Below are 27580 nucleotides of genomic sequence, written 5' to 3' on the forward strand. Positions count from 1 at the left end.
AAGTAATCACTTCATTTTCAATTAACACCTCGTATCAGCTCTGGTTTTGTTTTTTTTTATTTTATGGCTGTAATTATTTCTATATCGAGTTTGAACTGACTGTACAGTGACCCAGCTCTTCCTAGAGCATCTTCCATCCTAGCACTTACCTTACACTCTCACACTCTGTCAGTCCACTGTTCCTATCTCGTGGATTTTCTTTCCAAGACTTCTTCTATGTCGCTTATTCCTCTTTTTGTAAGTCGCTTTGGATAAAAGCATTTGCTACAGGCTTAAATGTAAATGTTTCCCTGATTCAAATCAATGACTCTGATAATGAGCCACTGATTAGTATCAGGTGTGTTGGAGCAGGGGCACATGCAGGCCAGTGTGACTCCAGGACCAGGATTAAGAAAAACTGACTATAGGTCATTATTAGCATGTGTGGGATTCCTATTAGATACTTTAAAACATTCTTTATTTAATTGAATGAGCTTATTTTCTCATTACTCTTCTTATATATAAAATAACATTGCAAAGCGGTGCATGAAAGTAGACGTTACTTTAAACGGAATGCTAGTCGGTTATCAATGACATTTCTTGAATTGTTTTTTTTTGTTGTTTGCGTTTAATTACTTTAACTTGTATCTTACCAAGACAAACTTCTATGAATATATATATATATATAGTGTGTGTGTATATATACTGTACTTGATGCAGCAGCGCAGTAAGGCAAGTTTGAAAAGTAATATATATAAAAAATTACTTGAATACTTGAAGCATGTGTAAGCACTGTTTTAGTTGAGTTGAATCATTAGAGGATGTTCTATTACATTTGTTTTTGTTTGTTTTACTGATCTTTTGTCAAAGAAAAGGCAGCTGGTTTGCCAATATTGTTGTGTTTAAAATATTATCGCCTTTTTTTTTTTTTTTAATCTTTGCATAAGTAGATCAATAATATCACCTGGCATTCTTTCTCTCTGGCTTTACAGGTTTGAAACGATGTTCGCTGCTTATTCTACATTCATATAAATCACTAAGGTCAGTGTGAAATGCTGCACCTCTCTACCCTCACAGTATATTTCCATTGCACTCGGTGACATATGTATGTGTGTAAAGACCAAACAAAATAAAACCTCTGCTAGAAATGGGTCACCCTCTGACTTCCTGTGTTGGTGCGAGAGCTCAGAGAGTGGGCATGTACGTGCACGTGTGTGTGTTCTGGTTGTTTATATGTCCTATCAAGTGGTCCTGTGTGTGTGAGTGTGTGTGTGTGTGTGTGTGTGTACATGTGAGTATATTAAAATGTGGTTTGACATTTAACTCTGACACAACCAGCGACATCCGTTCGACTCACAGTCAAATTGCTTTTCATCAGTGTTCCGACTCTTCTCTTCTTTCCATTTCACAACAGACTTCATGCTCTACGACCAAGTGATGTCACTGCTTTACAATCAAGAGAGTTACTGAAACATTCATTAAAACTCTTAAGGGTCAACAACCAATAACCGATACTGACATACATGTTCAGAAAGTGTAATATAACAATATAAAACAAACATAATCCAAGTATTTGGTTGTTGTTTTTCCAACACAAACAGTCTTCAGCTGGTTTGAATTCTTAAAAAGAGAATTAAACAGAATGATTGAATATAGAAAAAAATTAGAGGTTATAGATCATGTACATGTAAGGATCTCAGGTTGAATCATCTGTAATGTAATCTCTTCATTCTACCACTAAGTGGCGTTTATCATCTGTAAAATCAAACAAATAGAGGCACCAAGAGGAAAAAAAAAGACATTTTTAATTCATATGTGTTAATAATGTATTCCATTGCATGTGTGATGTAGATTTAATCATTCATCCCCTGTGTTTGATGTCACTGATGTTGATGATCCAGATCTGTGTCAGAGCATCATTCCTGCAACAGAACAGCCCTCACAGTCCAGAGCCCCAGGTTCCTCTCTGTCCTGACATACAGTCAGTCCATACACTGGAACAGAACATTCCTCCCATCGTTTCCCACTGCTCTACACTGCATCTGTGTGTCTTTCTCTCTGTGTTTCTCTGCAGCTGCAGCACTTCGAGGTTCTTCTCTGGGGGAATTCAGCACAGCGGAAATGCAGACAGCACTCTCCGTGACCCTGGAGAGTCGTCTCCCTCTAGACTTTGCTGAAATGCACAGATCCCTTCTCTGCCTTCAGCAGCTCCAACAGCTGAGTCTTGTGGTGCATTAAAACTGTCGCCCCCACCTCCACCCACCCCCAGTTTATCAAATCACTGGACAGACACTTGTTGCCAGAATCTACATGGAGCTTGCCATAGAAGAAACTTACTTTTCCTGAGTGGATTCACTGATACAGACACGGAGAGAGCGAGGCAGAGGGAGGGAGACACAGAGAGAGAGAGAGAGAGAGAGGGGGGAAGAGAGGGAGAGAGGGGAAGCTGCTGACTAAGGAGTTTCTCTTTGTCTGCTGAGTGGACTGAAGCGGCTGCAGAGACTTGAACAAGGTGAGATTCATTCACATTAAAGTCTTTAAAGTGTAATTGTTTACAGATGAGATTGTGACTGTACTGTAGAGTCTTTGTTCTGAATCCCCCTTTTTTTAATGTTTTAATATTTTAATATGCACAAAAATGCACGTGTTGCACTGGGATGGATGGATGGATGGATGGATCTAATGGGATGTCCTGCTTGAACTGACTACACTTATTGGTACATCTGCTCCACTACTTGTTGATACAAGTGTTGAATTAGACAAGCACACGGCAGCAACTGCATTTCCATGTGCATTCAGATGTGTAGACATGTTCAAGAGGAACTGCTGAAGGTCCAACTGAGCTTCAGCATGAGGGTGAAAGGTGATTTATGTGACTGTCCAGGTCAGTGGAGAATGACCAGATTGGTTTGAGATGATGTTACAGTATTGGCATGAAGACTATCTGTGAACACACTGAACCTTGACTTTGATTCACAACGTTCCAGTGCAAGTGGGGTTTTCCTCAGTTATGTAAAATCCTTCTTCATGAGTTTCTGTGGTTCAGTTTCCATTCCCGCTGCACAGTCAGTGGCCACATGTGGACCAACAATAATATTTTCACTGAATATGTACATTACAGTCACAAAACCTGCTGAGAAATCCAAGCGGCACTCGTAACCAGAGAGAGACAAGGAGAGATCATGGCACTGCAGGAACTGAAGTGTGCATGGACGATAATGAGCCGATGACCTCACACCTCTCTTACATCATAGGAGCATAAAAGAGACAATTAAAGAGTCATGTTTTCCACCTTTTTTGCACCCATTTGTCATTAGTTTTGCAGTTGTTCTGTCAGTTTTGCACATTTCTGTTGCAATGTTGTTGCATCACTTTGTGTCTGTTTTGTGTCACTTTATAGCCATTTGGTCTCTTTGTTGTTTATTTTACGGCTTTGTTTTGTTTGTCTCTTTGTTGGCTTTTCTTGAACATATTTTGTGTCTGACTGTCAGTATGTTCAAAGGTGTTCTCTGTCTCTGTGCACCTGAGGAACACTTAGTCTGAGACTTAAGTCTTAGTCTGAGTGTATGTCCCGGCATGTATGCAGGATGCAGCTGGCAGTTTGGCTCCAGCTGTCCACATGTATGTAAACACAGCAGCACACACTGTTCTTGTTACAGTGCACAGGCTAATCACTGGAGTCTGGCAGACGTCCATTACATTTTCGTGGAAACATTTTCGGCTTGGCTCTCTTGTGTGAAAAAAGTTACACGACTGATTTTCTTTGGGGCGATGAATTAATCGTTGGGAGTTTCCGAGGTACTAGGCAGTAAACTGTGTCTCTAGTGACTCTAGTCCGTAGTCCTCATTATATTCCTGTTGTTTTCTTTTTTCTTTTTCCTTTATTTTCTTGGATTTGGATTAGAATCACATTAGTGTCAATCTATGAGGCACCACTTCCCCCCTCAGACCCTGCTCTGCAACATGAACACTGCACTGTGAGCATGTCGGAAAAGTCTCTTCCTAGCATTTCATTCAAACAAGCAGCGAGTATTACTTTCATTGCATGGAGAATTTATGAAGAAATAAGTTGAATTTGTTGCATTCAAATGGCTTTGATTTGTTTTGACACATTTCTTAACTCCTACTTCTGCTCTGAGTAATGAATGTTTTCTCTGGCTCGGGGTGGAAGATTCCTCTTCCTCTCTTCCACTGCTCTGGGAATGAAATCTAGGACATAAAATGATCTGAGTTTCTGAGCAGCTGCTCAACAATGGCTCAGAAAATGAACAGTATGCATTCCTTACTGGTGCAGCACACGACTTACTTTTGAATTTACGTGAGCTCATAACAGTAATGTGAGCCTTTTTTGGACTGACTTTGCTGTTATAGCATAGTTCTCCACCTGCATCATACCATGTGCAGTTAATACAGAGTAAATGTGTTTTTGTACATATTTATTAGACTGTTAAATGTTGTCGAAAACACACCTCTAGGTCCTCAGTAACCTGTAAGTTGAACACAACCACTTCTCTTCAAGTGGGAGAACTTTGGGATCACACAGATCAACTTAAGTCATGAGGAAATAAATGGAAGGAGCCAAAATTCACCATCTGAAATTCCCATAAACTCAAAGTTAAAGAATGTAAAAGTGTGAAGGCCCTTCCAATCATCTGATAATTTCCTCTGCTAGGCACAACTATGCTGGGACTCCTCCTCATCCTGTCCCTCTCCTCCCCGGTGACCCTGCTGCCTCACCAGAGCGCTGCTCCTCCTGCTCGCTGCAAGCACTGCTGTGATTACTTGGAGCCAATAGAGGGCAGCGGAGATGAGCCACCCACAGAAGGATACAGGCACGTGCCAGAGGTCCGCACCATCATCAACATGACCATCCTCAAAGGTACTCTGAGGTCAACTCTTGTCTTCTCTCAGTCTACTTTTTTGTAAGCATCATTGACATGCTTTTAAATGAATTTGTCGTATTTAATTTAATTAGTTTGAGGTCATGAGGTCATGTATGTTAGTGTTGGACGGACGTTCTGTTTTCTATGCGTATCTTCACAGTTAAAGCAGTAGTGTGGAAGTGTTTTGTTGTTGTTGATGATATTATTCCGTCTCAGAAACAATGTAACGTGATTTGTATTCTGCTCTGTCAGTCATCACGTCCAACTGCTGCATGTTCAGCAGCATCTTTGTTGTGTCTTTTTGTTGCTTTTTGTTTAAGTAAACAAGCAAATTAAATTGACATTTGTTCATATTTAAAAGTTGCACCGAACAGATTTAAGGGCACACAACCATCCACTCTCTCACTCACACCTACAGTCAATTTAGAGTGTCCAGGCAATCAGCTTTCTCCTCTAAAGGAAGTCACACCTGGAATTCAATGCCTAATGAAATAAAACTGATAAAAGATTTTAAAACGTTTGCTGTAAAGGTCAAGAACCGGCTGAAAACAAAACAAGATTTTATAATATGTAGTCTCAATAAGGTCTTCTCTTATATTCTTATATTATTGTCATTTTTACAGTACATGTGATTTTATTTCTGCAAAGCACAGTCAGGGACAGGAGCAAATCACTCGATACTCTATGTGCAGTACATCAGAGGCACTTTATGTCCTCTATGTCTCACTGCACTGATAAATAAAGATTCATTGAAATGAATTGAAATTTGCCTCATCCCCAAATCTCTATGTTTGTGGACTGTGGGAGGAAACCAGAGAACCTGGAGAAAACCCACGCACACACGGGGAGAACATGAAAAACTCCATCCCATTTACTCCATCTCCAACACCTATTTAGTTTTATTCTACTTTTCACTCAGGTGATAAAGGAGACCGTGGTGAGAGAGGAACACCCGGTAAAGCTGGACAAGAAGGCCCTCCAGGTTCCAGCGGGCCCATGGGCTCAAAGGGCAGTAAAGGTCAGGCAGGTCTTCCAGGAGACCCCTGCAAAGTCCAGTACTCTGCCTTCTCTGTCGGCCGCCACAAACCCCTGCACAGCCTGGAGTCGTACCAGGCGCTGGTGTTCGACACGGTCTTTGTGAACCCTGACGGTCACTTTGACATGTTCCAAGGGAAGTTCTTCTGCCACATCCCAGGGATCTACTTCTTCAACGTCAACATCCACACGTGGAACTTCAAGGAGACGTACGTGCACATCATGCATAACGACAAGGAGCAGGCCATCGTGTACGCCCAGCCCAGCGACCGCTCCATCATGCAGAGCCAGAGCCTGCTGCTGGAGCTGCGGCTCCAAGACGAGGTGTGGGTGCGACTGTACAAGAGGGAGAGGGAGAACGCAGTTTACAGCGATGACACGGACGTCTATATCACTTTCAACGGATACCTCATCAAAGCAAGTGCGGAGGACTAAGAGGTGGACGACGAGCTGAAGCTGTAACTGTAGCGCGAGGCGTGAAGAAGTGAGGAGCAAACCACCGGAAGTGACAAGAAAAGAAAACAAGTTATATTCTCCTTTATATTTTTACTCTCAACATAGACACAAAGATGTCAACATGGTTCCACTGCGGTGCTAAAAAGATCACACATGGTTTTTTTTGGAAAAATCAAGCTTAGCATTGTGTGACAATGTGCAATAAAGTGAATATCTAACTTGCACTGGGTCTCTCTTCTGTATTTGTGATTAGATATCATGACGATAAAACATTTTTAATGCATTTGCTAAATGAATTATTGAGTATTTAGCCAAACATTAGATGAGCAGCTGGTCAGCTCAGCTTTGTGTTAATACTCAAAACAGGTGGAAGAAATCTGTGTTGAACTGTTATTTTAGGTTTCTGGCTGCCTGTAACTGGTTACACCCCAGAAATAGTCAAGCTTTAGGCGGGGTACACCCTGGACAATAGAAAGGCACTTTTTTCCAAAAGGCAACTACTACACCACCCGTGTGGCCCTTAAACAATACATTTTAAATGTAAATCAAAAAGAATCGTCATCAGGCTGAGAATGGTACGAGAACAATAATCTGTAACAAAACCAGATTTCTCTACACATCTGTTCAAAGCATCAGTGCCACAAAACGACCCTGCTCTCCCTCCTCAGGAGCGTAAACCACACGAGACAAACCGACTCAGGAGCCTGAATCTCTGCCTCCAGCCTCTTCCTTTCACCAGGAATATCAAACTCATTTACGTAGTGAGCTGGATGCAGCTCTGCTCTCTCCGGTTTTGCACCTTCATAAGACGCAGAGGTCCCACAACGTTGCCTGAGATTCAGAAATGACATGTTGCAAGGTTGGACTGATGAATGTCATGTTGTTTTACCACAAGAGGGCAGTAAAGCGTTTCCTGGTGGCCTCTTTAAACCGTAGATACAGCAAAAACAACAAATCGTGCCTACAGTAATCTCCACATATGTCGCAGTTTTTTTAGGATTTTAATCTTTGTGTCTGTGGGACCCATTTTCAACATATGCTAAAAGAAAAATTATTATTAATTATTAATTATTATTTTCTTCAGCCTCAGAATCATTAGCTTTAGATCATTTTCTGTGAAGAACATAAAGAAAAAAAAATAACTGCACACTTTACATTGCCCTACACAAGATAACAAGCAAGCAGGAGAGTTTGAGACAGCAAGATCAGAGCAACACTAAATATTTTATATTCATGTGGTCCAACAGAAGTGAATGGAATAATTGTTATTTATATTAATTGACCACATAAGGGTTAAATGTTCCTGTTTCTCTCTTTAATGTGTTAAAATGAAGTTGATAACAGTGATTTTTGTAATGAATAAACCCTGATATGCTGTATCTTGGCTGAGGCTTACAGGAGGAGTGATGCTCGTGCATCACTGGAATGGGATTTGTAGTTAAAGTTCACTGGAGTGACACAAGCAAGACAATGTGTGATGAGAGCGTGTTGCTGTGAAAGCGTTTCCTTCCTGGACATTTGACACCGTGTTTTCTCCCCGAGCTTCCTGTAGACCTTCATGTTCATACTCTCAACTACTCACTTCTCTTGCTTTATGGCGTCGAGGCACCAGGACAATGAATTCTTCCCCGCGAAGGTCAATAGTAAATGTATGTCAGTGTTACTGGATGTGAATTTTATTCTGTGTAAACCGTATAAACGTGAGAATAGATCGTGTTTGGTGACACAAACGCAAAGACAGCTCTTCCGTCATGCCCCACCTCCTTTATTTTGAAGACCAGGTGATGAACAACATCATAATACAGATGAAAGTTTGCATTTTTCCATTTCAATGGGACAAAAAAAACAACAACATTAATGTTTCACAAAAACTGAATTTGGCATGTGCGCCACTCTTTGATGCTATGAAGAGGAATGAGGTCAAAATGTAGGACAAAGTTTGGTATTCCAGCTCAAACCAAAATAAAGCAGTGATGTTGAGGCCCAACATATTCTGATTTTATTCTGTTAAAAAGTAGTCCCTTTTTTGCCTTTGTTTTTTTTTAGAAAATAATTCAGTTTTTTTACGATTGTTTGTTGTTTGGCACTTCAGCAGAATAAAAAAAAGAGTAGAGTAGAGTCACGGAAGATAAAACAATAAAAGAACATAAAAACACAAGAGATATAAAAATACTGTTAACTTGGCCATCATCTGGGGGTGGGGGGACTGGTGTTTTCATAAATCCAGTGAATTTGTGTGTGGACTAAGCCATTAAAAAGTCAAAGATTTACAACAGTGGCCCTTCTGACAAAAAACATCCCACGCTGTAAGAAAACAAAAAGAGGCAAAAAGACAATAATGCTGCGTAAACACTGCATGTACATGTAGAGGAGGACGACGTGGCACAAACCATGACATCACCTATGGTATAAAATCACATCGAAATAGAAATCTGATGTGGTAAAAAGGAAAACACAGAGCAATAAAACAACTCTAAACAACACACAGAGTCAGGAATCCTACAAATTCCAAGAAAGAGACAAGATCTGTTATTTCCTCCTCCCCCCTAACAATAACCACACAACATAAACAATGTCCAGCTCATCACTGTGGCTTCATATCGTGCTCACTGACTTGTGTAAAAATGAAGTCCTCCTACAAAAATACTGTTGTTTTTTTTCTCCTATGAAAACATATGCAACCAAAAGGCACTATCTTTTCATCCTACTACTTTCTCATGAGTCACGTGTCGTGATGGGATTAGACGTGATTTTTATCCTCGGCAAACCTTTACTTGAAAAGTAAAGCCTCATCTTACACCAACGTTGTACTTGTAATTAAAACCTGTGGCGTTAATTAATGCCACATAGTAGCACTGCACCTTCTGAATAACACTTGGCGTTATGTGTTCATCTCCTCGCTATTAAATCAGCATATCATTAAAACACTGCTGCGGTCTCCAGCTTTTCCACCCACTACAGTTCAGTTTGTGCATGGAAACACAGAGACGATCAAATGCTTCCAATAACAGGACGTGACGAGAGCAAGCGTTCCCTGTTTGCGCTGGGAGCTCGCTCGTGGACCTACAGATGAGCCGAAATCAAAAAGAATGTCGAAACTCCAGTTTTAATCCTCAAAGACAAGCTGAGACAAATCCAGCTGTTCAGTGAAGAGCTCACCGGAGCTGCTGTGCTTCTACAGGACGAGGCGACGCTGCATATCTTTCCTCTGAACTCCCGCATGTTCATGCTGTCACCTAATCCACCACGGCTGAAGACAGTAGTGGAGCTGTATTTTATGTGTTATATATATACATATATATATATATATAGCCTATATGTATGTATACGTATGTGTAGAAATCATTTCTGCCCGTTTCTGATGTGAGTAGGAGTTCAACACACGCACAAAAAAATCCGCTTCATGCATAAATAATAAAACATTGCACTTACACAGTGTAAAATAAATTAGCTGAGAGCTAACGCATAATAAACTGATCTAGTGACACCTTGTTTTTCAGTGAGCTCCAGCTGAGGCGACGCCACAAACCCAAACGTTTGTGAGGTTCTTTTATTTTTGTGACATCACGAGTGTGAAGTAAGAGGCGGCGTCACACATGACATCAGTAACACAAGCGCAAGCTTTGATTAAAGCAACACTATGCGACGTTTTGTTCACTGTAAAAATAACGGCTTCCAGCTCGGTGACTTAGAATAGTAGAGAATGGAGCCTCGACCATTCCCACTGTGTAACTGAACCTTTGTCCTTGCACTGATGGTTCAGTGAGTGAACGCTGCAAAACTTCATCCTGGTCAGAACCAGTTCAGGTGTAATACTTGCTGTGGTGTGTTTGCTACAGCAACAGCATGGCTCGCAAAAATCACATGGTGTTGCTTTAAAGTTTTTATAGTCCCTTTTTTTTTTTTTTTTTTTAAAGTACAGTACGATTCTACGAGGTTTTGACAAACTGTCAGCACTGACGTCTCCGAGTGTGCCCGCAGCATTCTGCAAACACCATCACCCAGCCTGACGCATGGACACATACACTTGCTGAAAATACACACCTCACAGATTTATATAACCTAATAAATTAGACGGGTCCTGGAATGATATCCATAACTGCTTAAGTGATATCTTTAGAACACGTGTCAAAGTAATCGACTCCTCCTGCTTTACTTTGTCCTAATGTATTATTTTTGTGACTTTGAAATGTGAAACGATTGTTGTATAAAGTGATAGAAACTTAACAAACTTCATGATTCTTCTTCTCTATGGACTTTGGTGTCGCTTACAAACTAGTTTCAAGTACGAAAAGCATAGACAACATTTTTAAGATATTATAGACAAAGGTAGGATGGGAGATTATTCTTTGGATTTTCATGCGCATACCCCTCTTTGTGCATTAATCGTGCTCAGAAGACAACGCCAGAGCTTATGCTAGCTTGCTAAACGTTCAACGAGACAAGTTGCCAACAACAGGTGCTGGTTGCAAACTAATGTTTTTTTGGGAAAGCAACTGCCAAGAAAAAGGCTGATGCAGAGCGATCCAAGACCAGAGTGAACGTCGGTGCTGCGTTTGAACAGCCCTGAAGTGATGACATGGAGGCCCTGTTTCTACTGGACAGGTGGGTTCACTTAATGTCTTTGTGATCTTTTGAGAGTATTTGTTGTTTTTCATATCCAAAAAGGTTAGCGTCACCAAAGAGTACTGCTCTGGAGGTGTAGTCTGCAGAAAGGGGGCTTGAACCTTTGAATTCCAAATGTAGCCTGTTTTCCAGGCTCTCCAACCCTAACTTTAAGTGTCTAAATTCAGGTTCTAGTGTCCATGTCACAGGCTGGTTCATGGCAAACGTCAGTGCTAACAATGCTCATACAACCGCACCACGAAACCTGAACAATCCCTTTGAGGACTACACCACATGGGCAGCACATGAGGGACACCCACTGTCTGCACAACCCAAATGTCACTGTCCTCACTCTGACTTGTGCTTCTAATCGTCTTTGTAAATTTAATAAAGATAAAGAAATCAGCGATGGTTCATGGCTGTTACCTGGCTTTGCGTTATTAGTGTGCTTCCCTAAGAGGCGTGGGTGTCCTCAATGATGTGCACTTTCCATGTAGAACAGACGACACACCTGCAAAAGGCCAGAGCAAAGGGTTGTAGGCGCGAACTTTGCTTCATTATTTTTTTTAAAAACAACGTGTCTGTGCAGGTAAGGGTCAGTTTTGTAGAAACTTGAGTCACTCATTGAGAATGGAGTCTGGTCTGTCATAGCCAAATAGCCTGAAGTCAGGTTCGTACAGCTTGTAAAGTTCTCTCCTTGTCTCCACAGGGACCGCATTGAACCAATCAGCCTCCCAGCTGCTGGCTGTGAGGTTCCTGTGCGTGGTGGGAAACTCCACCACGTTGTCCACCCGCAGCAGGCGGAGTAGATGCTCAGCATCATCTTCCGCCGTCTCCAAGTGGCCCACGAAGTCATACTGAATCTGGCACGGATGGCACAGCCGATAGACCTGGCGCCAGTGCTCGTTAAACGGCGCCTCTTTCTCTGTCTGAGGGTCCAGCAGGTACTGGACGAAGTGGGAGAAGGAGGGATGGACACCCACGGCGAACGCCTCGTCCACAGAGGCGGGAGGCGTCGGCTGGTTGGCATAGTGACGCAGCATGACCTTTGCAAAGCGCCGGTAGAAGTCCTCATTGCGGAGCTCAAATTTATTCCGGTAGGCAGAGATGAGACGCACAAAGGGATCCCGCACAAAAATAAACTTGGTGTACTTCTTCAGTTTGACCTTCAAAAATACAATATAATGGTTAGAGGAGATCAGCAAAGCAACAGAGACAAATACACAGAACAATTAAAAAGGACGTGAACTCCACAGCTCACAGAAAACACTATTCCTCTGAGGGATTGTTATTTTTAACAGCCTCAGCTTTATCTTATTTAAATGACATCTGTATTAAGCTGCTGACAGTTCTGTGACAGTCGGAGTCATTTTCATGTAAAACAGAGGAAAGAAACAGGAGCTAGGATAGTAGCATCAAATGACTATATGAGGATTTGGGAGAGGTGTTCACAGAGAGATGTCATTTCCTTTTTGTCATACACCTATATTTACTCTTCACTGAACTGCAGGTGCAACAGAAGGAGCTCCGCAGCTGCAACTACATGCCAAGCACACAGCGTCCATGCACATGTTAGCTGATCTGTTTGGTCAGTGAGTGTCATGTGTCACCAGAGAACCAGCTGTTCACTAACAGCCGCCACTATCACTGTTTACTCACACACTGGTGAGTAAAACATGTTTTTTTTAATTATTATTATTATTCGACATAGTTTCAATGGCCTTACCGGCTCTTTGTTTATGTGAAAATACATAAAAGTTCCATCTGTAGTCCACAGTAGAGAGACTATGTTTAAACTGAACTGAAATGAAATGTTAATTATGAATTCATTGTGTGATTTTACATTCAAGCAGTCGTCTATTCTAAGCTTCAGTATATTTGTTTTCCACAGACCTTCATGAGGTGCTTCGCAAACTTCCCGTAGCGTTTCCAGAACTTGTTGAAGGTGAAGTGCATGCTGCTGTTGTGGACCAGGTCTCTGGGGATGGCCAGCGGGTCTCTCTGAGGAACACCGTCCTGCAGCAGGCTCTCACTGAGGACAATCATGATCCGCTTCCAGTTACTGCACGCCACCTGAGTGAGTGTGTGTGTGTGTGTGTGTGAGGGAGAGGAAGTGGCTCTTTTAGGAAAACATCATTACATTTCTACACATCTCTCTCTTGCCTTTAACAACATCAAAGTTACCAAGTCACTTTCCAAATATCAAGCACGTTACGTGACTGACAGACAGACGCAATGCTGCGCGTGTTGCCGTACCTTAGGGACGTAGCAGTAGATGATGCCATGCCTGTCGTCCACGATGAGGTGATCGAGCTCTTTGTTGGGTATGTCATCAAACGAGCGGTTTTTGCCAGGAAACACGACGCTGTCATTGGAACACATCTCCTGCAGTAACCGCCGCCGCTGCTCCTGATCAACGCAATCAACGAAGAACACGCAACTCATCAGCAACCAAACTCTTAGATCTCTGCTCGGGATGCACAATATTATCGGCAGATATCGGCTTTAACAAATATCGTGCATCCCTAATATCTGCTCATTTATATATGCTTATTTTACAATGTTTAAAGCGGAGGGCTGAGGAAGGAAAGAAGAAAGAAAGAAAGAAAGAAAGAAAGAAAAAACACCTATTTCTTGCAAGAAAAAAGGTTTACTAAACAATAACAATAATATTAATATTGTCAGATAAGAACCTGTCTCTGACGGAGCTCTGCTATCACTGGCGTCAGGTGAATCTTCCACTCCCTTCGTGGAACATATGGCTCTTCTGCTTTGTCTGATTGGTTGCCCGTGTCTAGGGGGGCGGGGTCCGTGGGCTCACCAGTTCCCGGTTCTAAGAACTGGTTAACAAAGGCGTCGATGTCGGAAAGGAAGGACGGGGTTCTGGAGGTTTGGGTCCGCTGCTCCGGGGGGGGATGCGGGATTTTGGGACCAGGCGACACGGGAGTGTGCAAGTACAGGTGAGAGGCTCCCACGTCGTCCCAGTAGATGATGATGAGGAGGATCATGAAGGCTGAGCCCAGGATGACGAAAACACGGAACATCCTGGACGTTCCCATGGCGACTGCTGCTGCTTTGTTACAGGATCACCATAGCAACAGGCTAACGACTATACAGGGCGTCCTTACAGCATCGCCATGGCAGCAGATTGAAATAGTTACCTGGATCTTTTTATGTGATCGCCAGCATTCTCACTACAGGGTCACCATGGCAACAGAGTCAAGGTCCAGGAGCTCTCTCTCTCTCACCATGATGATAGATAAAGAGCAGCTACAACAGAGTCTGAGGAGGAAACTGGACTTATCATGATGTTGGAGCTCTGTGTAACTGGAGTGTAACTGGAGTGTAACTGGAGTGTAACTGGAGTGTAACTGGCCATCCATGGATCAGCACTCACATCTGCTCCATGGCTTCAGCAACCTGCACACAGAGTCAACACAGAGACATCACTCTTTCAACCTATGTAACTGTGCAATAAGCATTTATAATCAGTACATATATGGGGTAAAACACAGTTTACAAGGTCAATATTACCAAAATTATTCAATATTTTTTATATTTTCATCATTTTAAAATGTTTCCCTTTTTAATTTTCTTTCTCTGCTGCACTAAATATCTTATCATTTTATTCCTTCTTTGTTTTTTTGCAGCGAGTCTCATCGATGATGCACAATATGTTGACAACTACAAGATATTTATTCCATCAAAAAGAAGAGAAGAAGAAAAATATTCACAGTGAACCAGATTCAAAAAGAATATACAACGGACCAAGGTTGTGTTGTTGAACACTTTTTAAAATTCCTTTACATTCAGACATCTACTGTATCTAGACAAACAGCCACATACAAAAACACAAAAAATCTTTCCACGCATTCATCCTCCGCTGCCGAAACAAACTTGACACTGAGCGAGTCTGACAGTTTTTAAACTCAGTTCTGTTCAACAAGGGATGCACTGAAGTTCTGCCTCACCTCTCAGAGCTGACCTCACTCCCACTCCCAGCAGTAAAATCTCAAGTGGACGTCAAATATCTGAAAGCTGCACTCTTCGGCATACTGTAAAGTAATATGTTGTGTGCTGCACAAGTGTTCTGCTGTGCCCATATCCCACGCTTCGTATGCATTATGGTACAGCGTGGCCTCATTTTTTTTTAATACTGAGCTCCCTTGAAGTAATAAAAGCCTCTATGTTAGCAACCTTTGAAAGAAGGCCAGAGGCAAATATTTTATACCTCACAGCTCACTGCGGTCTACAAAATCACCTCTTACCCTGTGGAGAACTGCAGAAAGATCGTCTGAACAAACACACCGTTGCCTTATTGACCCGTGGCTTAACTGAATCAGTCTTGATTCTTAATTGGTTCTTTATCACTGGTCTATCGGCACCTTCCTGTTGAGATTCAGTCAAAGAGCGTCGGCATACCGGCGGACTTCTAAATTTGGAGCAACTCGTGCAACAGTCCTCGTATTATTCCCTCACTCTTGGAGCTGAAGAGAGGACCATTGACATGGAAAGTCATCGTCCCCTCCACTCGCCTCTCCACACATCCAACAAATTAACTGCCATCCATTAATGTGCATCATATCGGACATACCGCATCAGGGGCACTAGCCTCTATGTTTAATGGTGGAATAAAACAAAGTATGACAAAGCAAGCAAATACTGAAATGACCCACTATCTTAGGTAGCTCAGTGTCATATTGCTTCCAGTAATTTCATGAAATCGTCCTGAATAAACAGTAAAGTGACACCAGAGTGCTTCTTACATTATGGAAGCAAGTTACCAGCCTTTTTTTCCCCCTCGAGTTCATTTAAAAGTTAAGATATGGAATGCAAAACCCCTCATGACCTTATACAATATATTATAATAAAGTAGACAGTATTTAAAAGTGGTAACAATTACCTCAGCCTCCCTTGCACAATAATTGAATATGACATCAACTTTCTTTTAATTTTAGGCACATTACACTTATAAGTTCCCATAGTGACTGTTGCTATGACATTTTTAACCAAGATTTTTTTTTTAATGTTGTCATGAAGCAAATATTTGAAATCTTGCAAAAGCTACAGGGAGCCACTGCAGAGGGGCTAAAGGGCCACGGGCGGCCCGAGAGCCACAGGTTGCAGACCCCTGCTCTATAATACAAAGAAAATTAGCAGAATTTTCCCAACCTATAGTTTAAATTTATGTGAATATATAACATGTTTAAATCAATTTCTTAGACATATTTGTGACAAATTCAAAATGATAACAGGTGTTAGTCACTAAACTACTGTATTGTTTATTACAGTATATTGTGATTTTTGGTCAGTTTAGAGCCGCAACTCACGATTATTTTCTCGATTCATCGAATAATTGTTTGGTCCGTAAAATGTCAGAAAACGTTGATCAGAGTTTGTCAAACCTGGAAATGATGATGTTCTCAAATTTCTTTGTCCTTAAAAAGAAATGATTTACTTTTAAGGACTTCTTTGTTAAATGGAGTAAAAAAAAGAAGAACATATTCACATATAAGAAGCTGAAACCTTCATAAATAGTTAACGATTCACTTAGTAACCGATTAATAATCCATGAATCGAGTCACTGTTTCAGCTCTACAATAGTTGATACAAAAAGTTGTGGAAAAACAGCTTTGATCAAAGGAGGAAAATGCGAGGACATTTATTTACTATTAGACAGAAAATAGAACAGAGCAATCAAAAATAGAAAATGAAATTGCAGCCTTTGCGATTTGCTAATTGCTATGTTTTAATATGTCCTAGTTTTAAATGTGTTGTTTTTCTGTGGTGATATAAATGTTCAATCATTATTAATGTCTTTAACTTCAGTTATTATTATGTATTTATTATTATTAACCCTCAATCGCGATGCTCTGTAAAGCTCAACAGACTTACTTACGCACTTCGTTCACAGTTCGGGAATCTGTGTTGACCTACATACGTGCGTGTGTATTATATATATATGTGTGTGTGTGTATATGTATATATATATATATATATATATATATATATATATATATATATATATATATACATATACATATATATACATATGTATAAATGTAAATGTATAATATGTCAACAAGTCAGCTTCATGTGTTGCCAGTGACTGTGGTTCCGCGCAGATGTGTCAACACAGCGGATCCTACAGTCAGTGCTAAGACAGGAAGACAAATCCCACCGTCCTGTCCGCAGCCGCCGCCAGCGGATGCCAGACCGGACACAATGTAGCCTTTGACGGCGGAGCAGCAGCCGCCGGGAACGGACTGTTCCACACGCCGGGACGCTTCCGGCGTGTGGCTCGGTCCAGTTCCAGTGTGGAGTCACTGAGGTGGAGGTAACCACGAAAACAACGTTTCATCATGCAGCCTGGCGGCGGCGGCATCTGCCTCTGTGTGTGTGTGTGTGTGTGTGTGTTAAAGTCTTCCCCTTTGCTCAGCGCTGAGGCAGAGGCGCGTGCCAAAAATGTAGTTGACGAGAAAGTGTTCATTTACTTTTTATACGTTTTTATTTACGATAACCCCGGCGATAAAACTAAGATAACAGTGGTTTCTCTCACCTCTTTTTGTGTTCTCCTCCTCCTCCTCCTCTTCCTCCTCTTCCTCCTCTTCCAGCACCGCCGCGTCAGCTGAGTCTCCTCTGCTTCTGCTGCCGCCGCTGCTGCTGCTGCCTCTGTCTCTGCCTGCGATGATGCGAGCCAGTTCATTCTGTCTGGGGAGCTGGAGCGAGAGCACGCAAAACACCGCGAGACTTGAAGCTTGAGGTGTGTATGGGAGAGGATTAGGGCCACGTTCAAAAAAAAAAAAATGGAAACAAAATTAAAGGGCATGAAATAAAACAACTTGAAATAAAACAACTTGATAAAACAACAGACTTTTTCCCCCCCAAAGCTGTCTTTTTTTGTTTTTTGGGGGGGGTTTTTTTTACTCCCTCAAAAAACAAAAACATGTGGCCTTAATCGTCTACCGTAGGTTTGTGCAGAATGAGCTCATGAGAGGAAAAATCCACTCCTCAGTTCTGGGTCAGCTCCAGCAGAACATGTCGTCTCCAGCAGCTTCTCTGGGATGATTTATGTTTACAGTTCTCCGCTCGTCTACTTTGCACACGAGTGTCGGCTTCAAATACCTGCAAAGAAAACTCAAATGTCGCATAATAATCCTCACGCTAACAAAATGAGAACCCAAAAAATGAAGCTGCTTCAGGCTTATGCACTTAGAATCCTGTTATGTGTGAGCTCTTCACATGCTCCTGTGACATCAAACGTGACAGGGACACACAAACACACACACACACACACACAAACACACACACGTTTTTATATCGAGAGAGTTTACCAAACCCACTGCTGCACTGTTGAGAAGAGCTGTTCAAGAGAAAGTAAGGACACTAACCTAAACCCAATTCTTACCCTAACCCTAAAACCAGTCTTAACCCCAGATAAACTGTCCCCACAAAGATAGGTTTTTACACTTTTGTGGACCTCACAGAGATATAATAGTACACACTCACACAAGCATAAAACACTGAACATGAACACACCAGAGTATAAAATATTAGAATATTAATATTACAAGAGTATAAAAATAGGTGCTTGACCCAAAATATTTCACATGGATGATGAAATAGTCGGTTCAGGCTTCAACACATTTTATTATATTTAAACTTGCTTCTGTATTTTAATTCTTGCATTTTTCAAGTATCACAAACACACAGTCGGTGCATCGGTGAACAGGCGTTAAACAGAATATAGAATTTATGAGTTTATTTGTGGAAATACAGCATATTGGTCTCTTGTCACAGATGAGCAGATTATCTAGCAGCGTTATGAAAGAGGTTGCTGTAAATCCCCTCCTGGCCTCCGTCGATGGTTCGTCAGTTGGAATCATAGAACGACGGATGTGAAATAGTTGCATAGCAGCAGGAGCTTCAGCGTGCAGAGAGACGGCACTGATAACGACAGCCCCACCACACAACGTCAACTCATTTTATGCATCAAGTTATAACATTGTGTGCTTTACATCGAGGTTGGTTTACAAAAGGACAGAAATAAATAGGACAGGAAATAAAAGGACAGGGCTTCTGTGGAAGGTTACACGATGATCACCTTGCTTAATAAAAACACCAGACTTCCCCTGTTTGTGAGAGATATTGCCTCAAAATATACAGAATGGACCTGGACGGTTACACTCCAGCTGCGTTTGGTTAAAAGAATCTTCTTCACTAAAATATTAAAAGCTTAATTATATCCTACACCATTTTACTTAAACAGTAATGCCAGGCATTTTTTTTCTGTCTATGTAAAATTTTAAAGAAGTTGCAAAAATAGAAAAATTCAACATTTCAGAAAATGTATTTTTTTGACAGTATGCAGGTCTAAAGGTAGACACCAGAGGTCAGTAAAGTCTGCACAACAAGGACTTGAGAGTGAAGGTTCAGCTTTTACAGCAAGAAGATGTGAACAATTTGAATGTTTTCAATCTGTTTATTACACAAAAAGTAATGCACACATTTACAATATATATGTATATCTATATATGCTTTTTGAGCACAAAAGCATGATGTACAAAATATGTGTGTGTACCAAAACCTGGTCCTAAGGAACTAATAACCTGGTTTTAGGTTTAGGGCTAAGTTCTGAGTTAGCCATAACCTGGTTTAAAGTTAGGGTTTGGTTTTAGGCTTGTTGGTGTGCATGTGTTCCTGGTCTTACTCCTGTTGTCGGGACCTAAATCTGTTCACACAGTCATTTTGTGGGAACTCCTTCTTCTGGTCTTCCTTACGGGGGACATACCGTAAATGATTCAGTTTTAAGGTCGAAGACATGTTGTGGTGGGATGGTTAGGATTGTGGATAGGTCAGTAGTAGTTATGATTCAGGTGACAGTCAGTCTCCAGGAAATGAATGTAAGTCAACGTAATGTCATGGAAACCAGACTGTGTGTTTTATAGTGCTCTGCAAACGTTGACGTACAGTCAGACTACATGGTGTCATGTGCTTGTTTGTCTACAAAAGGTCTTGCTCCACCCAGACCGTCCTCTTCTGCTCGTCGAGTATCCGATCCTTGACGACCCGAATCAGGTCGTCCACCCCCGTCCAGGCCTCGGGCTCCAGACTGGCGTACAGGCAGGGAATGGTCTCCAGCTCCTTATCTTTCGCCCGACACGACCTGACAAACTCCTCCTCCGAGTCGACGCGTGGAGACACCTTCCTGTGTGGACAGGAAACAGGAAGGAAGCAGTGCTGTGGTGGTGAGTGTGGTAAAGTTTGGAGTCTGGTATCTTGAATAAAGATACTGCAGATACTCTGCAACAATGGTCTGTGTCGTCTTCTGCTCTGATTATTGAGACGATCACAGTGGGGGAAAAACACCTCCAGCGATGGTGTGTCTGATAATGTCAACAGACCAAACTGGAATAAAGGCCATTGTTGTATTCAAATAAAACAAATTCGGTGCCATGACACTTTTCTCAGACAGGAAATTCACAGACATCAGCTGTAATTTACAAAAGTGACATCATGGCCTATTGACGAAGATTAATTCATTCATTCATTCCTCAGGAAAATGTTTATTGACATTACACTGTAACTCTTGGTTACCTCATTCATACGCTAGGCTGTTAATGTCTTTACTCTTCGGGTAAGGTTCCCATTTATTAGCGATATTATGAAAACGTTTCGAACCTTATATTGCGACGTGAGGTGAAGGATTATCTCGATGTGGCGTGCTAGCGAGATCATGAACAGGATCTAGACCCCTTTAAGCCGAGTGGCTGATAAAAGTTTGACAGTGACTGCACAAGTAAAAACAAGTGTTCTCCCCACCACACTAGTATACAGTCCATCTAATGCACCTGTGGCGATACAGATCCACCTGATGAACACATACGGTGTGAGCAGTTTAACCTACAACGCCCCCTGGTGTAGAACACCACTCCTAAAATCACTGCTGGCTCCCACACCATTCATTTAATCAAATAACAAGTAGTAGTAGTATTTTCCCATAGACTTCCATTCAAACTGAGTTCTTTTTGCAACACACGGAGGCGCCCCCTGGTGGCTAACTGCTACTTCCATCCAACTTCCTGGGCTTTACTTTTCAATAAAGACTACATCATTGTTATATATATAGAGCTGAAACAATTACTCGATTATTAATCGATTACTTAATGAATCGTCATCTATTCTAATAATCGATTCATCAGTTTGAAGCTTTTTTCGTTGTAAAACAAGATTTCTGATTGTTTCAGCTTCTTAAATGTGAATATTTTATTCATTTCTTTGCTCCATATAACAAAAGAATCATTAAAACCGAACAAACCATTTTGGTTTGTGGACAAAACTAGACATCATTTCCAGATTTGACACTGATCAACATGTTTTAACATTTTCTGACATTTTCTGGACCAAGCGGTTACTCGATTAATCGAGAAAATAAATCGACAGATTAATCGAGTTATAGATACAGTCTATGATTTAAATTAAGATGCACAATTCTCATCTTTGTCAATATGAAAGACACTCTTGTTCAGCTTCTATTCTTACAGTAAAGGTTCCATCACTATCAAGCACTCTCTGCTCGTGCAGGAAAACGTCATAGATCGATGCTTTGAAACAGTCAAACGGTGGACTCATCCTTTAGTTGGCCCCGCTTTGTCGCTCAAAATCTCATGAAAGCACTGATGTGTGTTTGGAAAAAAAGCAAGTGTGGTCTGCACCTGTGGCTACGAGGTGTCGGGTAAACAACGTGAGCGAGTGAGGTCGTGTCATGCTTTTACCGTAACTTCTTGACATTTCTTTCACAGATCTTGACGTGGATGATGATCGGGTAGATTTCTCTCCGTAGCAGATCTTTGACGCAGCTCAGCTCGGCCTCCAGCAGACAGTGTTTGCCCTGGTGAGGGGTGGAAACAAGAGCGTTACAAGACATATACACAGGATCCCTAACCCTGCAGACGCACGCATACAACACTGAGCATATCACTTTTCCAGAGGGCATTTTTGTGAATGCTTAGAATGTGGCACTTTTAACATGCTTTCTATCTCTCTGATGGTCAAAAGTGGACAACGAGTGGACTGTACACTCGTCAATAATAGATTACCTTGGCTGCAACCGCCTCAATGTTTTCTCGGGTGATGCATTCAAATGTGGCGTGCTTCTCTTTGTAGTGAATGAAAGGCTCCACGTTCTGTTTCAGGTGGAACTCCTCTTTGGACAGAGTGTCTACCACGGGGGAAAAAAGAAAAGAGAGGAAGACATCGCATAAAACACAGAAAAGACACGTACATGTTCATGCAGTATGTTAATGATCAGCACATTTTTAGCTCAAGAGGAACAGAAACTTTAGAGGCTCTGGCCCTGGGGAATCTGCACATAATCAAGATATGACACAGTCTCTTGGTTTGCCAGATGTTTGGTTCCGTCGGTCTCACCTGTGTCAGCCTTAAATTACCATCGTATTTTACTATTAATGTCACTCCACGGAGTTTTGGACTCTACCGTCTCTCTGGTTTTCCTCTTTAACATTTGCACCACAGTGCAGCACAATACCTGACCTCAATCCTAACAGTAGCTTCCTTCTTTCTCCGCTTCCCCTGACAATACACGTTATCTTTCCCATCTTTGATTCACAAAGGATGAAAACGCTGGGGACACACCGATAGAGTCGATATGTCCCTAAACTGAAACACTTGGCTCTGCTTTTTTTTAACCCGTCACACACTGACCCGGTTTGCAGATGTCGAAGTCCATGGCTTCGCCCATGTTCAGTATTTTCTGAATAATGGTTTTGGCCAGAGCAGTGGGGGTGAATATGACCGGTCTCCTCCTCTGTGTCCTCTGGGGAGTGACGGGACTGTAGGGAATCAGGTTCAAACTCCTGCTCAGCTCACTGTCTGGGTCAGCAGCATCTGTTCAAACACATCCAAAAAGAAAAGAAGTGATACATCCACTGACAGAAAAGCACGGTAGATCAAGGTCCACATGCCGGTTCTTCAGCTGAACATCAATTCAAGAGCTTTATTTAAACCAGTTTAGAGCCAGTGTCATTTTAAACTTCTTTATGGGGGAAAAAATTTCACAAAAAGTAGTCAAATAAAACAAATCAAAAAGCAATTTATGTCCTGAATAAACATATCAATATCTGTTGTACGACTATTGAAAACATACATTATACACAGTATACTGACATAGAATGTATGGTTATATATATATATATATATATATATATATATATATATATATATATATATATATATATATATATATATATATATATATATATGTATATATATATATATATTTGTCTTTTAATCAGACATTTTATTTCATATCATTCATTACACTCAAACTGCTTGTAGCAAAGACACCTAAAAAAGTAGAGAGGGCAGGATTTGTTATAACTTTCAACATGATGTTAATTCTGTCCTGTCACAGGAAGCTTTTGACCAAACAAAGGGAACTTTACTGTGAAAACGGCCTACAATGCAAGAAAGAAATGAACAAGGACAGAGTTAAAGGGAAGTCAAACAATAAAGGGACAGAGAGACACGGTCTTATTTTGAGTGTTTTCAAAAGCTGTGAATGAAACTCGATCGACTCATTTTCTCACGGTCCTTCCTGCTTTCACTCAAACTGACATTTCAACTGATATGTCAGCTTCACTCTCACTCACTTACCCTAAAACTCAAGATTGAAACGTTCCCGTAGCACTTCCACGCTGACTGCAAACACCAGTGTCTTTCACTACTTGTTCATCTACACTTTTACCTGTTCATATTTAAACCTTTACATCTTTCCTTCAGAGAACACGTGTAGCTCTCTCTGGTTGTTTCTTGTGGTTGTGCGTGTGGATTTTCGTCGCTTGTACTCACCTTCTGGCCTCAGCGTCTCCAAGCCGTGTCTGGGTAGCGATGCGCTGCCTGAGTTGATGAGCCTCACACGCTCATTGCTGTTCATTCGCTTGTACTTGATATCCACCCGGCTGACAAACTGCTCACCACAACAGACATGAGAAAGCGCCGCGTTATTGGAAACACCACAAGGCTGTAGCAACAGCTGGATCTGCACTTTATTTACCTGTAGTATCTGAGTGAGGAAGATGCTGGCTCTAGACAGGCGTGGGCTGGCTTTAGGATCAGGTGTGGCGTTCACCTCCTCTGTCTGTAAATTGCTCTGTGCAGGCACATAGGAATAAAACTTAAAATCTAAACACACACAATAAAATATCTAATACAAAACAGTGACATAAATTGGACACTGTAAATTGACCGTAGGTGTGAGTGTGAGAGAGTTTGTCTTAAAGTGGTCCTGTGATGGACTGGCAACCTGCCCATAACCCTCATGTGGAGGATAAAGTGGTAGAAGATGGATGGAAAACAGTGACGTAGGAAGCTCTAGTGTACGCTTGATCTTAGTTTCTCCAGTCATCTCATTATTATTACTGTTTTTGGTTTTTTTTTTGTTAAAGGTCCAGTGTCTAAGAATTCACACACCTACATTTTCCATATGCATCAGGGAACTACGGTGGCCTTCACAGACCAGAAAGGTATGTGAAAGCACAAGATTGTGGCTTCTGTAAAGCAAGGCCCTTGCCTAAAGTACATATAAACTGAGTCTCATCTGCTTGCTCACTCTTCATCAGTCTCAACTACAATATCTCGTCAAGTTCAAGCACCAGAGACTCTCAGACTTTATCCATCAAGCCTTTTTCTGCACATTCTGTAATACATTTACAGTCACTCATCTCTCCCGACTGAACTACCCTTAGATACGAAACAGTACTACACTGCAGAGCAATCACACATGCACGATATTACACACACTCTGTCCGGTCTCATGTTAAATAACAGCATCAGGCAGGAAGTCTATGTTTGACATCTCTCAGTTTTCTCCCTGCGTGGCATAATCAGTCACGCACTCTTGTCTGTTACAAATACCAGTCCCTCCATTGCCCGTTTCATGGTGTGTGCAGGGACATGTGCAACTTGTGAAAACAATCACACGGTGCAGTGCAGTGCACCACGTGTGAAAGAGATTTAAGGCTCACACCCTCTGCCCCCGTCTAACCCCCTCAGCAACACGGAAAACACGTTAACCCACTCACTTTATATATCCTACAAAACACCGCACTTGTGCTGTGTCGTTAAGGAGTCGCCTGAGTGTTTAGTTTAAGGATTTAAATGTACACCATGTGAATCAATTTTTTAAACTAAGCCAAAAGGTGTTTTTTTTTATGTTTTATTTTAGTTTTTGGACAGCAGACATTATATAACAACTATCCTCTGCGGTCCTGTTTTTCAATGATAAGAGCTTCTTTAAGAACATTACAGAAATGAGATAAAAGTAAAATCATCAAGAGGAAAAGTGATACAGAAATTAAGATCAAGTCTGATAAAGTACAGCAATGTTTCACTGCTCACCTCCATAAAGTCCATTTAAACAGGTTTAACATATTTAACCCACTTAGACCAGAGTTTAAAAGTGTTCAAAATGTTTCTTACCCTACTGTTGCGGTGGATTTCATTTTCTTCTTTCCCTCCTCGATACACTAACTTCTGTATCTTCACTAGGAGCAGCTGCTGGGCCCTACAAACACACATTATATGTATATATATACATATATATTTATTTATTTGACTTCTCGTAAACATAAATTCAAACACATAATTGTGACTCAGATGCATGACAGTCGGTCTCTTCCTGTGTACCGGGAGTTGCTGGGTAAGGTACCGCGCTCGGTCTGGTCGGAGCCCGTGTAGGGGTCGACGCGGGAGCACAGCCACTCACAGCGGCCCTGGTATCTGGTGTCTAAGACGTGCACCACCTCGTCACAGCGCACACTCAGCGAACAGTTGTCCGACTGGCCCGAGATTTTGAGGTTGACACGGATGTAGAAGGAGTCACCGGAGACGAGGGTGCCGTTTGCGACGTCCCTCTGAAGACGGCGGTAAGCTGAAAACGCACATGGTTATAAAGACTCGATGAAAATGACACTTGAGGGCAAGATTCAAGATGATTATTCCTAATTCTGACTCTGCTTTCTTCAAGCTAACTTCATCTCAGTGATGGGGATATCAGAGGACGTCCAGGAGACTATTGTGGACAGTAAGTTCTTTTATGATTAACAACAATAATGAACATATTTTATTATTGTATTTAAATTATTATTTATTGAGTATTAAAAGAATCTCTTGAAGGTAATCTTTCCCAATCCTGGTCCTCAGGGACCACTGCCCTGCACCTTTTAGATGTTTCCCTGCTCTTGCACACCTGATTCAAATGAACAGTCGTTATCAGGCTTCTGCAGAAGCCTGAGCTGAGCTGACGAGCTGATCATTTGAAACATCTCAAACGTGTAGGGTAGGGTGTCCCCAGGACCAGGATCACCAGACACTAGGAAACACTGCTAAGGACAATCATGCAATTAATTCTGATTAAATATTTGAATCGATTGACAGCCCTGGCATTAGGGATGGGAATCGGTATCGGAAAGAAAAAATGTAAATATAAGCAAAAGCATTTCAGCCGAGTCATGTCTGTTCTGTTAATTTCTTTGTTTTTGGGAGAACAATATCTGTTACACAGTTGGAGAATGATGTCATCCCTACATATCCACAAGTGTGGTAAAAGCATCACTTACCGTCAAAGTTGGCTCGATAGTGCAGGTGAATTAGTCCGAGCCAGTAAAATGTTGTGGCCTCGAGAACAAATTCTTGGTGTGATTTCAGGCTGCTGGAGAGACAGTAGACATATGACTATTGTCTTTGGATGTGGACACTGAAGAATGTGATAATAATGAAAGCTCCTGCCAATCACAACAGTCTCTGGACTTACAGTCCTGGAGCGAGTGCTACTTGGGATGAAAATAAACCCAAGTCACACAGCGCAAGCGGTTCCTCTTCTTTGCACATGGGTCAATAGCACACGAGAACAGTAACTCCTCAGATCGCTTTCATAATGTTTTCATGTGATTAAATCACGCAAAAGTGGTGGAGATTTTTAGAAACAGCCCGAGAAGTGCTGACTCGAGCTGGTCCCCCACAGCAACAAACCACTTTGTACGTACGTAGAAGAAGAAGAAGAAGAAGAAGGCATTACAGCCAGCTACACTGTTTGTTGTTTTAAACATTCCTCCAGAATGCTATGAGTTTCCTAACTTAGCCGTGAGAGCTATTTTAGTATTAACCCCCGGCCGGGAATGACGTCAATCAGAGGACAGAGAGCTGCACTTGAAAAACACTTCAAACCCCGTTTGATAAAACAGGAATATTTTATAATGATTTTATAATGATTTGTTAAGGCCAAAAATGTCTCAATTTGGAAAGACTAAATTTCGTCGTTACCTGTTGGGAAATGGACGGCACATTTTATAGAGCGGTTTAAAGTCTCCATTTTAAACACAAACGTGGTTCTTCTGTACCAAAGTTTGCTAAAATTCAATTCAGTACAACTTCTATCCATGGACTAGACAAAAAACACAAAATGAATTTAAAAATGTAAACGTTTTATTGCCTTACAGTCTGATGTAATGTGCTACACGAGGATATTATGTAAATGGTGTAATGAAGAGAATTATATGTGAGCTCTGAGCAAGATGCCCAAGGCCTGTACAAATAAACCAATT

General features: G+C 41.5%; 3 protein-coding genes across 3 annotated transcripts; 1 reads left to right on the top strand and 2 right to left on the bottom strand.

Annotated features, from left to right (window-relative positions):
- The first annotated feature begins 2274 nt into the window (after nucleotides 1–2274).
- c1qtnf6a (C1q and TNF related 6a) lies at nucleotides 2275–6577 on the top strand. The gene is made up of 3 exons (XM_044051321.1): nucleotides 2275–2491; nucleotides 4652–4858; nucleotides 5782–6577. Exons 2-3 carry the CDS (start codon nucleotides 4660–4662, stop codon nucleotides 6330–6332), a joined length of 750 nt encoding a protein of 249 aa, XP_043907256.1. The 5' UTR covers nucleotides 2275–2491; nucleotides 4652–4659; the 3' UTR covers nucleotides 6333–6577.
- A 1520-nt stretch (nucleotides 6578–8097) lies between these two features.
- Nucleotides 8098–17624, bottom strand: LOC122785479 (carbohydrate sulfotransferase 12-like). Its single transcript, XM_044051290.1, has 5 exons — nucleotides 17518–17624; nucleotides 13652–14378; nucleotides 13215–13367; nucleotides 12852–13031; nucleotides 8098–12124 (listed from the first exon to the last, which is right to left on the bottom strand). Exons 2-5 carry the CDS (start codon nucleotides 14015–14017, stop codon nucleotides 11576–11578), a joined length of 1248 nt encoding a protein of 415 aa, XP_043907225.1. The 5' UTR covers nucleotides 14018–14378; nucleotides 17518–17624; the 3' UTR covers nucleotides 8098–11575.
- A 1802-nt stretch (nucleotides 17625–19426) lies between these two features.
- LOC122785230 (caspase recruitment domain-containing protein 11-like) lies at nucleotides 19427–26867 on the bottom strand. The gene is made up of 10 exons (XM_044050952.1): nucleotides 26791–26867; nucleotides 26597–26688; nucleotides 25665–25908; nucleotides 25458–25542; nucleotides 24034–24129; nucleotides 23829–23946; nucleotides 22683–22865; nucleotides 22058–22179; nucleotides 21734–21849; nucleotides 19427–20166 (listed from the first exon to the last, which is right to left on the bottom strand). The coding sequence occupies exons 1-10, from the start codon at nucleotides 26865–26867 to the stop codon at nucleotides 19962–19964; spliced, it is 1338 nt and encodes a 445-aa protein (XP_043906887.1). The 3' UTR covers nucleotides 19427–19961.
- Nucleotides 26868–27580: the final 713 nt, after the last annotated feature.

This window comes from Solea senegalensis, linkage group LG19 (genome assembly GCF_019176455.1).
Source record: "Solea senegalensis isolate Sse05_10M linkage group LG19, IFAPA_SoseM_1, whole genome shotgun sequence".
In the NCBI taxonomy this organism is placed as follows: Eukaryota; Metazoa; Chordata; class Actinopteri; order Pleuronectiformes; family Soleidae; genus Solea; species Solea senegalensis.